Genomic DNA, 15,468 nt, shown 5'->3' with positions numbered 1-15,468 from the left:
GTACAGATACGTGTAGTGATGTAGGACAGGTGTTATATGTTGGAAGTACAAGTAGAAACGATATCAGCGAGGGCTTACTAATGTTTACAGTAGATAGTCACTTCCGTTGTCACGTAATAAGGTCGAATGAGACGTCAAAGTCTGTCCATTCATACGTGTGCGTCTGTTCTAAGTTCAACGGTCGGCTTGATAAGGAAAACTCGACGGATTTAATTCTACTTTCGTAGACTTTCAGTCTTTATATTATTCAGGGCAGTTATGTACAAATATACACTTACTGGTACTGGTGTTTAGGATGGCACCAGTAGCCAGGAACACATGAGGACAGGGGGTTGAGACAACAGCCATGATCACATGAGGACAGGGGTTGAGACAACAAACAGGGTCACATGAGGACAGGGGGTTGAGACAACAAACAGGGTCACATGAGGACAGGGGGTTGAGACAACAAACAGGGTCACATGAGGACAGGGGGTTGAGACAACAAACAGGGTAACTTAAGGACAATGGGTTTAGAAAGACAACAACAGCCTGGGCCTTGTGATGACGAATGTTTTAGACGGACAATAACATAACTGCAGAAAATGGAAAGTAAAACTCACTTGTTACAATAGGGCAACACACCAAAGATTTCTTCACATTCCCAGTGTTGCTTTCTCACGTGCTATAAACAGAATACGTCACAGAAATATTAGAGACACATTGCCCGTCCATCTGTCCAGATTATCTTGTCCGTACAACTTGACAAAACTTGGGGGTCGTTTTTTGAGGAAACTTATATATTTTTGTTTTCATTCGAACCCTTTTATGGAGTTATGATTCTTTGTTGAAAAAATATAATTCTTTGTAGGGACAGCTCAACAAAAGGGAAGATTTTGATGAAGCAATCATTGATGTCATACATAAAGTGTATATGTATCTTTTATACCGATTTATCTCTGTCCCTTTGTTGATGAAAATATCAATCTAAGAACAAAAATGTCCGGACGACTTTTCCTAAACTGCTGGGTCAGTTTCATCGAATGTTACCATGTGTAGATAATATTTCAAAGATATTGTTGTATTTTACACCATCTCCCCCATGGCGTTGTCCTACGTTTTCGTCCTTACAAAACCAAACCAAACTCCCTCCCTAAAGCAAAAACAAAGATTGTTACCATGGTTTAGTGTAATTGGGGAGGGCGTATCAAACTGTACCAGATAAAGTTCCGTTGGCATGGTAACACGCCAGAGTTTCAGATCAGTAAACATATATTCAAGGGATTGTGAGTGAAATGTTCTATTTGCAATTAATACCGCTGAATGTTTAGAGCTGTTACCGCCATTTGGGTCTATCATTTATCCTCATGATGACAGTTATAGTAGAAAACAGAGCGTGTGTGAAGACACAATGGTATAACTTCACTCGGTCACATGGCCAATGGCTTCCGTAAGAAGTGCTGTCTTCAAACTGTTAATAATGGTCGAGTGACGTCATAAGATCACTTTCTTCATATTCTATTGATTTAGTGCTATCCCTGGTGGGAGGTGGGGGACGAATTACGCCCATCACCTGTCGGGCGACACGCTGTTAACTTGTAACAATATATCTTGCTGTTTAAGGGTCCAATGTAAAGTGGGATACGTCGGGAGTCGAACTGACGACTGTTGAGTGCATGTACCCGAGCTTATGGATCTAGGGTTTCAAATGTTGAGTTTTATCACAGTTTATACTATACACGCATACTAACCCCCGACTCTTCCCACCGCCAAGTTGTCAAATTTTAAGTCAGTAGGGGGTAAACGTCCAAGGAAATTATCAATTTTCAAAGCTGTTGTACCAAAATAAGAGAAAGCGCTAATTGATGAATTTGTCGCGCCTTCTGCCTGTATACCTACAGCTGTCTAAGTAACACATTATTTTAGCGACTAGTGACAAACAAACCGATCCCCTCTTATGACCACCACCGACAACCCTAACACAGGAGAGTCGGAGGATGTTTGCCTGCTGGTTTTGTGGTCTTCATCAGTTTGTCTTTGATGTGTTAGTGGGATTACAGTCTGAAGTAATGACAACTTTCCAAGCTCTTGTTTATGACCTCTACTACTTGCTTGATCAAATTTGAGTTACCCGGTAACAGAGCAGTGCTATACCACATCATACTGTCATGACCGTTCTCTTCATCTTCAAACGTAACATCATTTTCTACGTCCACAAAGCTCACCCTGCTATTTTACTCACCTGCCCAAAACGTATAGAGACTTCTCGATAACCAAAGAGGCACCGGGTTACGATACTAAGCGAGTAGCAAGTAGGAATGAATGACCTTGGCTTCCGTTCAAGGTCAATGGGGTCAAATGCTTTATTTTTTAAAATAATTTCTTTCCAATAAAAAAAAAGTTCAGGCTCAGAATTTTGGGTCAGTAGCACGCTGGGATGTATGACCACTGAATTCGTGCAAATGAATGACCTTGGCCTACTTTCAAGGTCACAGGGGTCGAATGTTTTGAATGCTTCAAACAACTTCTCTCATGAACCAAGAGGTCCATGGTCATGGTATTAGGCAAGCAGCATGCTGGGATGAATGACTACAAAGTTTGTTCAAATTAATGACCTTGATTTACTTTCAAGGTCACAGGGGTCAAATATGTTAGTTTCTTGAAATGACTTCTTTCAAATGTCAAAGAGATCACTGGTCAAAATATTGAGCCAGTTGCATGCTGAGATGAAAAGAACATGGCCAACAGGCAGCCATCTTGTATTTTGACAAGTGAAGTTTGTTAGCTAGTCCTCAAGTTTCATATATGTTTCCCTTGGTCTCTAGTTGTGAATATTGTATTTTGGGCCTGATCAGAGAACAACTTGGTCAACAGGCGGCCATCTTATATTTGGACAATTGAAGTTTGTTACTGCTAGTTCTCAAACATCATATGTAGGTTCTCCTTGATCCCTAGTTATGGGTATACCTGAATAGGACCAACCTGGCTACAACATGCCAACAGGCAGCCATCTTGGATTTTGACAATTGAAACTTCATCAACAATTACTTGAATGGCTTTTGTGGGTCTTTCTAAAATTTGAATGTAGAGGTTCCGCTTGGTCTCCAGTTGTGCTTTCAAGACTGATTGAAAGAACTAAATAGATGACAAAGAGTATGACAATTGCAAGTTGCTCCTGCTATATAGTATTATCTAAATAAAAGTTATTAAATGTTTTCAAGGAAGAGGGAATTAAAGAAGGGAAAAGTAGAGAAAATATCAGTTTTTCATTTGATTTATATAATATGGATCATTCAATGGTGGGTGCCTGGGATCTCTTGTTGCTAAATGTTAGTTACTTGTATATAGATAGAGGATTTTGTCCAGAGGAACAGGTGAATTTTATTCTCTCCGGTATACCCTTAACCTCCAGAGAGCCTGTATCAAGTACTGTATGGGGTAATCAAGTGAATTAATTCTAAGTCATACAACAGGTGGAGAATTGTCAGACATACACTTGAATTAGCTAACTATTCGTGTTATGTCTTATCATGCAGCAATGGTTGAATTTAACATCAACTCCAAAATAGTTTTATTGTACTGGATATAGAAAGACCACACATAGAATGGTTTACCTGACCTCTATCATATGCAGATACATGTGTAACCATGACATCAACTGTGTTATGAATACATTTATTAAGATTAATAGATAGATTGATAGCCTGGATTTTCATTGTTTTTAAAGTGTTTCCACTTGGAATTTTTCAAATCAATCTGAAAAATTGTTTTTACAAAAAGAATATTGTGTTCATTTCCATTTCATGCGAGATTGATAATACTTGACACCTTAGTCATAACATCAAATAATGAAAGTTCCCTGTAAAATGAAACATGTGTACCTCTGTATATTGTCACTGGTACATCCATGTTTATTACTAAGTAATAAACTCTATTGATACGTTACCCGTTTTATTTGGGGATATTTCTACTGATTTTTCAGGTATATAACCATAGGCCACAGATATGATTGAAATGTTTTACCATTCTCTAAAAGTCTAAATGATTTTCCACCATTGTATGGTATTCCATGTCACAGGATAAACAATTCATGTTTACTTATACCCATGAACACACTGCATGTATTGTTCAGCTGTTTCGTAGTAACAGTTCTGTTTGATTAACGGTAATAGGGTTTGTGGTGATCATTTACAAGCTGACCGATACAGAGTACCCTCAATAATTAATGATTATTGTCCTCAATTTTCATTTGATTTGTGTTCTTCAGGCAACCACATCATGAAAGGTCAAGGTCAAAATCCCCAAATGTCAAAAAGGCCGAGAAATTGGTGCAGGAGTTGTCGGACCTTAAAGATCAGATGACGGATCTTGTCTCTGTAAGTACTGGATTGTATTCAATGACTATACACATCTATGTGTCGGTATCATATGTTTAAGTAAACATAGAACATCAATTTCCTTTGTTGGACTATTTCCATCTTTAGGTCACCATGACAAATTCCAGAAGAGCCATTGCTATTACCCCGTTGTTATCCTAGACAGCTAGGTTAAAGTTTTTATAAAACAGTGTACGAAAGAGAATACAGCTTAGATATTTGACATGTGTGTTACTGATGACGAGACCTTTCCACTGGTTCTACATTTGCTCATCTGCTGACCTTTGACCTACTTTAAAAAAACTTAAACCTTGAAATTGGCCACTCTATTTTACCCATACAAAATGTGGCTTTCATATTTGACATGTGTGTTCCTTAATTGTGACAAGAACTTTCCATAAGTACTACATTTGCAGATCTGCTGACCTTAACCATGACCTTTGACTTGCTTTTCAGCCCATACGATGAGCTATGTTGCCTTGTGACAAGTCTTGTGTCTTAATATTATAGATATTGCCATTAGATAGCATTGTTACAGATGAAACTATTCATTGCTCTCTGTCCGTCGTTATCTACTGTCTGTCATGTGCTGTCTGCCATCCGTAAACTTTTCGCTTCTCAAACTTTTCCCAAGCACCACGAGTGAAATTCGGTTAAAACTTTCCTTAAATAATCCTGAGATGGTCTTGACCATTAAGTGTTGTGTTTTTTGGTCCAGTCCCAAATCTAAGATTGCTGCAATTTTGAAATGGCCATTTTAGACTTCTTCTCAAGGGGGTGTTAAGGAATGGAAGCCGACATATATATAGTGAGATTCAGCGCAAACATGGCCATATGTTGATATTTTCAGGTTGGTCAAAAGTTCAAGATAGCCACCATCTTGAAAAACACACTTTCAACATTATCTCAATTTCTGTCAGTTGTATTCAGCTCAAACTTTACTGAAATAATGCTGAGATGGTATTGACAAAGTGTTATTTTTGGGGGGTTGGTAAGAGATGCAAGAGGCTCACCATCTTAAAAAACACATTTTCAACTTTTTAAGTTCCACTAGTGATATTAAGCTCAATTTTGCCTGAAATGGTCTTGACCAAGTGTTTTTTTTGTTTTTTTTTTTCCAGTCAGTTCATAATCCAAGATGGCCACAACTCCCGAAAACCTTTTAAACTTCTTGTTAAGTTCCCCTATGAAAATAACAAACATTTTTGGATTTCCACCATTTGGATTTAATTAAAACCATGCCAGGAATGGCCCATATCATGTGTGGTTATTTTTCAAACTGGTTCTAATTATCAAATGTAATCCCAATTGTTCTCAGCTGACTGTTTAGTGCCTTGGGTCTCTTTTTGTAGAACCTGTTGTGTTTTGTTATAAAACTAACACAACATATGTTGATGTGTAATACACAGTAAATCTAGATATCTGGATTCCTGTTGAACAGAGAATCTGTAATTCTTTTCCATTCTATGTTGATTCATTTGACCAATCCAATGTCATTTGAGATCTGCACGAGACTGGTAACTAAAGGGTGTGAAGTTATTGATTATGGAAATGTACCAATCGTATTAATATATATGTAACTTTACGATGTGTTACCTAGCAACCTGGTTTTATATTCCACAGGATGTCAACAATTCAGCAGGAAAGAAAGACAAACTGACAATGGTAAGGCTGTTCTCTCTATGAATATAAGTTTATAAGAAATTAAAACAAAAACCAGGATTTACCATAAGGCCTTTCTGACCTCTTTGGTTTCTTCAGACATTTACTTATATCTAAACTCACAATGGTATATCTTCTTCCCCCCTTTCTGGTAGATTTCCCCGAGCTCAATGTGAAGGTCAGTCAATTAGCCAAATTATCCCTGCCCTCACTGTTGGACTGTCACATTTATCACCCAATGTCAAGTTCACTTCCAAGGTGTTACAGATCATCTTTATCTTCCCCTCAGACTTAATCTCTTACTACTTGAGATAACTTGAAACATTATTTACACAGAAACTGGATAGAATGTCCTGTAATAATTTCATATATCTATCTCAAAGTTCAAGGTCGTTTTGTGCATCTCTTTTCTGGAGAAATTATGACATGCTGAAATAAATTTTTGGTTATACCAAAATTATCCTGCAATGAGACAGCTCAGGAGGCTAACACAAATCTCTGACTCGAAGTCGGATGGTGGGCTGATTTGCAGGCAATAAAATTACATTTGTTTATAATTTTACTGAAAGATAAAAGATATGAGAGGGTTCATGACTGGGTTTCAAACTTAATGTAAAATATGATGTATTTTACTGTATAATTGTATGAACATATTGAAATATGATGACCTTTACTTCTGTAGTTATGTTTGGTATCGTCTGTACTTGTGACATTGTCTCTCCAGGTGGAGCCACCTTCCCATGGGATGACAGCTGAGGAACTACTGGGTCCGTCCCCACTGGACCCCTACCTGGTAATTAATATTATTCTGGGTATTTTAGAATGACAATATCCTAACACTTTTTGCTTCCTCTCTGCAACACAAATAATAAGCAACATTTTTTGTAGGTTTTCACAAAGGCAGTAAAATGAATCATGAACTATCATGAGATATATATGACAAATGTTTAATCAACAGTTGTGCCCCCTCATAATTGTTAGATACATACTGTATTTTTTGTCTATTTCTGGTATGCATGAGCATAACTACAAAAAAAAAAAATTGTGAAAATTTTAAAAAGAATTGATACTTGCACATGGAGTTGCAGTAAATAGATTTCCACTGAAAAAGTCCCGGTCAATCACTGAGACACTGGGACATGGAAACAATTTACAATTATCAGAACACATATTGATATTTAATATCAGAATATACCAACAAAAATCCTCAGAGAAAATACATTTAATTAAACAAATAGTTCATAAATGATGAAAGACATCCTTATCACTTCCCTCAAAATGATAAGAAATTGGGTGAAGAGAACCAGCAATTCTGGTTTATGGCGTTGATGCTACTGTCAGGGTGATCGGTACTGATCTATCGGACTACAGTAACAGATCCATTATTGAGGGGTTGCATGAGACAGAACAATTTGAGCTCTGTTGTGCACCAGCACGGAGCTTGGGCAGGAAATTGCCACTTTAGTCGGCACTGCTGGGACCGCGGACCTTGTATGGGATGGAGGGTTTCCCTGCCTAGTGGTCATCAATGTCTGCTCACACCGGTGTTTCTGTGTGGCACTGAGTAACATCATATTGCATGTCGAGACATTGTACATTTCGTGAGCAGGCATCCCATTGTGGGTTACGATCACGCGGGTTCTTAGTTATTGCACGCGTAAACAAATAATGGAGACTAGCTATTGGCAGACGCACTTCCTGTGTCTTCCTGCTGTCCGACACTTTTGTTACTATTTCCACATTGATGAATTTATAACATGCAAAATGGAAATGGAGATTTTGATGACAGTCATCAATTTCTCGTTAATTTTCCCTTGGGTAGCTTCAGATTAAATGTGATTCATACCATTTTCCCTTTGAGAGTTTTTACTGCTTCTCCCTATTTTTGTAGTTAATATTTATCATTCTTGTTAGCATACCGGCTACAGAATAGACATTAGTGTGTACTGGAAACACAGAACAAAATGTTGATGTTGTGTTAATTGTCATATCAATTACTGATAATACAATACATTTCAAGGCAATGTTTCATAATTTAGATGAAGACAATACTAAAGTATAAATGTGGTATGCCTTGGTTTCTCCTTATCAAATAGTTTCTTAAGTCAAATGATTAATTTTGAACTGTTTAATACAAATAAGGTGACAAAAGTCAATTGAACTTATGTGGTGGTAAGGCATCTGTCAGTCCATTGTCTGTCCTTCAACAGTCCATCGTCTGTCCATCGTCTGTCCTTCGTCTGTCCATTATCTGCCCTTTGTCTGTCCATTGTCTGTCCTTCGTCAGTCCCATTGTCTGTCCTTCGTCAGTCCATTGTCTGTCCTTCACCTGTCCATTGTTTGTCCATCGTTTGTCCTTCATCTGTCCATTGTCTGTCCATCGTCAGTCCATTGTCTGTCCTTCACCTGTCCATTGTTTGTCCATTTTTTGTCCATCATCTGTCCATTGTCTGTCCTTTGTCAGTCCATTATCTGTCCATTGTTTGTCCATTGTCCTTCACCTGTCCATAAAATGTTCTGTAAAAAGGGACACTAAAAATGCTCTATAAAAAGGGACACTAAAAAGGCTCTATAAAAAGGGACAATTGCAAGCTCTATAAAAAGCAACACATTAAGAGCTCTGTAAAAATGGACACTTAAAATGTTCTACAGAAAAGGAACACATAAAATTGCTCTGTGAAAAAGGGACCTTCAAAGGCCCTGTAAAAACAGACATCTCTAAGGTTATGTCAAATAAGGGGCAACAATTAAGCTCTGTTAAATGAAAAAGGATAATTGATGCTCTTGGTAGAGATCACGATAGATTTGGAGCAGGTACAGAGGATGATGGTTCAAAAGCCACTAAACATTTTATATTGTTGAAATTTTAATCAAATGCAGAGTTGTTTTATTTAGAATGCTAGATATATGAAATGTGTCATTGATTTTACTGTTCACTGTAACTGTAGTTAGATACTTGGAGTGAAAGGTATCAGATAACCAGGCATTCCAGCGATGTTAGGGCTTGACGTGTACTGGACATACTGAGGAGGCCAACACTTTCTGTTGTTCTGACCAGCTTACTGTGTTGTAACACACAGATTTATGTAATACCAGTGTATAAGTTTTTTCACACTCTAAATCCTCTTGTGGAAATTCTGCCTGAAGGTGTGGCATGGGCACAGTAGGGTTCATATTTATATATATTTCACACTGAGAATATCTATATTTGGTGATTATCAACACAAATATTGACAGAAACATGTCCAAAGGCTGAGTAAATAAAACAGATGTATGATTTCTCACATTCAGCTAAAAAATGTATAACAAGAAAAAACAAAAACAAGAGGTTTAGGTTCATGGCCTTATCGGCCACCTGTCTTTTGATCTGAATACCAATATATGATATTTTGCTTTGAAACTAAGATTTAAAACATCACAGACATGTGATCTTGAAAGAAGATAAGATTTACTCAACTTTTATTCGTAGCCATTAATCCCAGCATGCTAATTGACTAATATCATGACCCAAAGCTTCTTGGTTGTTAAGGAGAAGACATTTAAATATTTCAACTCATTTGAACCCTTTGACATTGAAAGTAATATCATTATCATTCATTTGAACAAACTTTGTAGCCCTTTAATCCAGCATGCCCTTGCCTTAATATTGTTATCCTAGGCTACTTAGTTTTGAATATTTGTTAAAATATTTTAACACATTGGACCCCTGTAATCTTGAAAGTAGTTCAAGGTCATTAATTTGAAGAAATGGGAGGCTTTGTTCTAGGATGCTACAGGCCCAATATTATGACCATGAGTTCTAGGTTATTGGGCAGAAGTTGTTTAAATATTTTAATAAATTTGACCCCTGTGACCTTGAATGAAGGTCAAAGTCATCCATTCAAGCAAACTTTGTAGCCCTTCATCCAAAGATACTTCTGGCCCAATATAATGACTTTGATCCTCTTGAGTAATGTGAAGAAGTTATTTAAAATGTTCAACTTATATATGACCTCAGTTACATTGGAAGTACATGTATATCAAGGTAATGAATTTGAACAAAATGTGTTCCTCTTAGCTTCCTGATACACAAACTGCTACAGGTTGGGAAACTATGAAACTCAGATCTTCACCCAAGTTGTTAATAGGTTTTAGCACATTTGACCTGTGTGACCTTTAAAGTAGATCAAGGTTACTAATGCATATTCAGCCCTTAATCCCAGCATGCTACTGGCCCAATATCGTGAACCAACTTTAAAGTAGATCAAGGTTACTAATGTATATTCAGCCCTTAATCCCAGCATGCTACTTGCCCAATATCGTGACCCAGGGCCTGGAAGAAGTTCAAAATATGAATTGTTCATAAACTGAGGAAGAATGACACATGATACATGATGATGAACAAAATCACATATGTCACTTGAGACTTCATCTCAGGTGACTTAAAATCATAACAATGAAAATAAATATACAAATCTGTATTCTTACATTGTTATACTTAACAATATGTACAAGAAGAAATAATGAATAGATTTGAAAATTTGAGTAAATAAAAAATTAATGTAAAATATTGATTTTAGGAAACATCAAACATTGTATTTCAAAATAGGTTTGAACAATGTAATCAAATTCAATGTATTTATCTAGGTTTGTGATGTAACATCTTTGATTTCATTTTATTTTAAAGAAGCTACCAGTTTCATTTGATTTGGGCTTGCTTAGTTCAGTTGTATTTTAGAAATTTCAAAGTCAAGGTCACTATTACTGTTTCTATTATTTGTAAAACAATGATAGTAATTTTATGGGAGAGGAGGCATTCCTGTCATTGGCAATATGTTTGATGGTTTTAGGTGTTACCGGATGTGGTGCCAACTAGTCCCTACAAGTCTGTCCCTGACCTTGGCTCTCACAAGGTCAATGCTCCTGTCCATTCCATAGGCGCCTTTCAAAATGCACGACAGGTATTGAAGCAGGTCGGGCAGAACAAGGAGTTCCTGGAAGCTAACATGGAAAGTGTGCTTCGTACAAGACATGAGGTGGAGGTCTACAGTATGCTGGAAAATCTCTACCAGGAAAGGTAGGTCTACAGCTAATCAGAATCTTTTTTGTACAATTCTTATACTCATTTATATAAAATGTTTTGTCCGAAATATATATACATGTAAACCTCAAACTGGGAGATATTCGCATTCTGTTGTATGTTTTCCGGCAGCTACATAATAACTTGCCTTTAGACTATTCTAGGTACTGTATAGCCGGTTATTTTTGCGAGGATGATATTTTCGCTGATGTGGTCGCGAAAAATTGAACAGTGAGATAATAAGACAGAGATGAATATTATCTGCCACATAAAAATGCAGAGAAGACTGTCCTTATGTTGTACATTTACCATAATGAGCCAACTAGTCATACAAGGTTATTTCTACAAATATCATTGTTTTTTCCTGTTTTGTTATACTATACCAGCAATCAAGTTTTAAACACAATTCGACATCAGGAGCAATAATTGAAATGATCCACTTATAACCAGATCACAAACTTTTGATTCATTAAAAAATCATTCTTTTGCTTTGAATGAAAATCACAAAATATTTTGACCATCAAAAATCACCAGTTATACATTATTTGCAAAACAAATTCTCTTCAAAAAGAAAATTGCCCATTCTCAAAAAAAATCTGATGACCTTGGCTAAACAGTCAATAACACAGCAGAGAAAACTACCATCACACATATTGTATCTCTCAAACAATACAACTGTGATAGCTACAATCACATGTCCTGGATGTGCCATACATCACAAGGGAGATAACTACCTTTAATTATCACACAACACAAGAGAGAAAACTACCATCAAATTTCTTGTAATAATCACACAACACAAGGGAGATAACTACCATCGCATGTCATGTAGTTATCACACAACACAAGGTAGATAACTATCATTTCATTCTGTATAGGTTATACAACACAAGGGAGATAACTACCATCACATGTCATGTAGTTATCATACAACACAAGGGAGATAACTACATCACATGTCCTGTAGTTATCACACAATACAAGGGCGATAACTACATCACATGTCCTGTAGTTATCACTCAACACAAGGGAGATAACTATCATCACATGCCCTGTAGTTATCATACAACACAAGGGAGATAACTACCATCACATGTCCTGTAGTTATCATACAACACAAGGGAGATAGCTACCATCACATGTCCTGTAGTTATCATACAACACAAGGGAGATAACTACCATCACATGTCCTGTAGTTATCATACAACACAAGGGAGATAACTACATCCCATGTCCTGTAGTTATCATACAACACAAGGGAGATAACTACCATCACATGTCCTGTAGTTATCACACAATACAAGGGAGATAACTACCATCACATGTCCTGTAGTTATCACACAATACAAGGGAGATAACTACCATCACATGTCCTGTAGTTATCATACAACACAAGGGAGATAACTACCATCACATGTCCTGTAGTTATCATACAACACAAGGGAGATAACTACATCCCATGTCCTGTAGTTATCATACAACACAAGGGAGATAACTACCATCACATGTCCTGTAGTTATCATACAACACAAGGGAGATAACTACATCCCATGTCCTGTAGTTATCATACAACACAAGGGAGATAACTACCATCACATGTCCTGTAGTTATTACTCAACACAAGGGAGATTACTATCATTACATTATGTATGGGTTATAAAACACAAGGGAGATAACTATCATCACATGCCCTGTTGTTATCATACAACAAAATGGAGATAACTTCCATCACATGTCCTGTAGTTATCATACAACACAAGGGAGATAACTACCATCACATGTCCTGTAGTTATCATACAACACAAGGGAGATAACTACATCACATGTCCTGTAGTTATCATACAACACAAGGGAGATTACTACATCACATGTCCTGTAGTTATCACACAATACAAGGGAGATAACTACATCACATGTCCCGTAGTTATCATACAACAAAATAGAGATAATTACCATCACATGTCCTGTAGTTATCATACAACACAAGGGAGATAACTACATCACATGTCCTGTAGTTATCATACAACACAAGGGAGATAACTACCATCACATGTCCTGTAGTTATCACACAATACAAGGGAGATAACTACCATCACATGTCCTGTAGTTATCATACAACAAAATAGAGATAATTACCATCACATGTCCTGTAGTTATCATACAACAAAATAGAGATAACTTCCTTCACATACCTAATAGGTGTGTTGTACAACACAAGGGAGATAACTTACGTCACATACCCTGTATGACACAAGGGAGACAACTTGTACTCTGTATCAGTTATGTAAGATTTTAGAGGTTAACCTTACAAGTATTTTGTCTGAAAAGATTAAGGATGCATGTTCCTGTGGCTTTTCAGCTCGGAAACTGAGAAAGCAAAACTTCAACACAAGGTCAATGAATGGGTAGCTGATCTTCGCAGACAAGTAGACGTAAGTACTGTAACCTATAAATCAGAACCATGGAATGGTCCATTATAAATCAGAACCATGGAATGGTCCATTATAAATCAGAACCATGGAATGGTCCATTATCAACATTTACAACCAGTGGGTAGGTTTGTAGTGTTTGTTTGTTGGGGACTTATGTATAATACTGGTAAGTAGTTTTGTAGTGTTTGTTTGTTGGGGACTTATGTATAATACTGGTAAGTAGTTTTTTGGATGAAAGTGACTTTTGACAATGACTTTTACAAGGCATCATTGAACACCTAAAGTATTTTTCCAATTAACTAGTTAACACTCTGAAGTTTGGAACAATATACAGATGTAAACTGTCGTTAAAACTGTTAGAAAGGCAGGTGGTAAGCAGTAAGAAGAAATTGTTTTTCACAATTCGCCAGTCATTTTTTTCTATGTTTTGAAAACTGTTAGGAAGGCAGATGGTAAGAAATAAGAAATGATTATTTTTCACAACTCATAATAAAAATGTGTGAACCACTGTTAAGTTCTGTTGTGATAAACTCACCACTTACCTCACACATTGATGGGGAATATTTAATCACACAATCAACAACAAGCTACCTCTCTAGCAGTGCATTTTGCTATGGAGGAGCTCTTTTTCTGTTACAAAAGACATTGATAGGCAAAAATAGATATTGCATTTTCCAGGTAACATCTCAAAAACTGTTCAAGATAATCAGAGTACAGCATTTATTTTACTTTGGACGATTTTAAAGGTGGAATGAAGTTACTAAAGTATTCACTTCAATGGTTTTTTTTTGTGTTAATGCATAATTTTAATCTTGTTTAAATGCAACCCTGTATTTGACTCTCTTTACTAGACTTTTCTTTGAGAAATTATGCAATGGTACTATCAATTCAGAAAGGCCTTAACAAACAACTTTTTTTTGTAAAAGGTATATAGACATTTTAGCCATTAAAAATTCTTGTTTCATACAGAATTTAGTTATAACATGTTGTTGCTGATATAATGTTAACAGAGGTCTCTCTGGCTCTCTTTCAAATTGTTAATGAGAGGAAATAATGCTATAATTACTGCTGTCTTGTTTTTGTTTGTGATGAAAACATAATTTATAATGGAAAATTGATTAATACGAAAATCCCAAAATAGAGCATCTTTGTCCATATCTTTTGGTTATATTAGTTATTACCCAAACTTTGTCCATATCTGTTGGTTATATTAGTTATTACCCAAACTTTGTCCATATCTGTCGGTTATATTACTTATTACCCAAACTTTGTCCATATCTGTTGGTTATATTAGTTATTACCCAAACTTTGTCCATATCTGTCGGTTATATTAGTTATTACCCAAACTTTGTCCATATCTGTTGGTTATATTAGTTATTACCCAAACTTTGTCCATATCTGTTAGTTATATTAGTTATCACCCAAACTTTGTCCATATCTGTCGGTTATATTAGTTATTACCCAAACTTTGTCCATATCTGTTGATTATATTAGTAATTACCCAAACTTTGTCCATATCTGTTGGTTATATTAGTTATTACCCAAACTTTGTCCATATCTGTTGATTATATTAGTTATTACCCAAACTTTGTCCATATCTGTTGGTTATATTAGTTATTACCCAAACTTTGTCCATATCTGTTGATTATATTAGTTATTACCCAGACTTTGTCCATATCTGTTGGTTATATTAGTTATTACCCAAACTTTGTCCATATCTGGCGGTTATATTAGTTATTACCCAAACTCTGTCCATATCTGTTGGTTATATTAGTTATTACCCAAACTTTGTCCATATCTGTTGGTTATTAGTTATTACCCAAACTTTGTCCATATCTGTTGGTTATATTAGTTATTACCCAAACTTTGTCCATATCTATTGGTTATATTAGTTATTAACCAAACTTTGTCCATATCTATTGGTTATATTAGTTATTACCCAAACTTTGTCCATATCTGT

The 15,468-nt window shown here is 36.2% G+C and overlaps 1 protein-coding gene across 1 annotated transcript in view; it reads left to right on the top strand.

Moving 5' to 3' along the window:
* LOC117324264 (TALPID3 protein-like) overlaps positions 1–15,468 on the top strand; it is an 82,219-nt gene that overhangs the window by 48,442 nt on the left and 18,309 nt on the right. The window contains exons 9-13 of the mRNA XM_033880042.1: positions 4,247–4,355; positions 5,979–6,020; positions 6,742–6,810; positions 10,847–11,073; positions 13,436–13,508. Coding sequence (XP_033735933.1) covers positions 4,247–4,355; positions 5,979–6,020; positions 6,742–6,810; positions 10,847–11,073; positions 13,436–13,508 — 520 coding nt within the window. The remainder of the gene's footprint in view (positions 1–4,246; positions 4,356–5,978; positions 6,021–6,741; positions 6,811–10,846; positions 11,074–13,435; positions 13,509–15,468) is intronic.

Source organism: Pecten maximus, chromosome 3 (assembly GCF_902652985.1).
Source record: "Pecten maximus chromosome 3, xPecMax1.1, whole genome shotgun sequence".
Taxonomy (NCBI): domain Eukaryota; kingdom Metazoa; phylum Mollusca; class Bivalvia; order Pectinida; family Pectinidae; genus Pecten; species Pecten maximus.
This window is presented reverse-complemented; position numbering and strand designations above follow the sequence as displayed.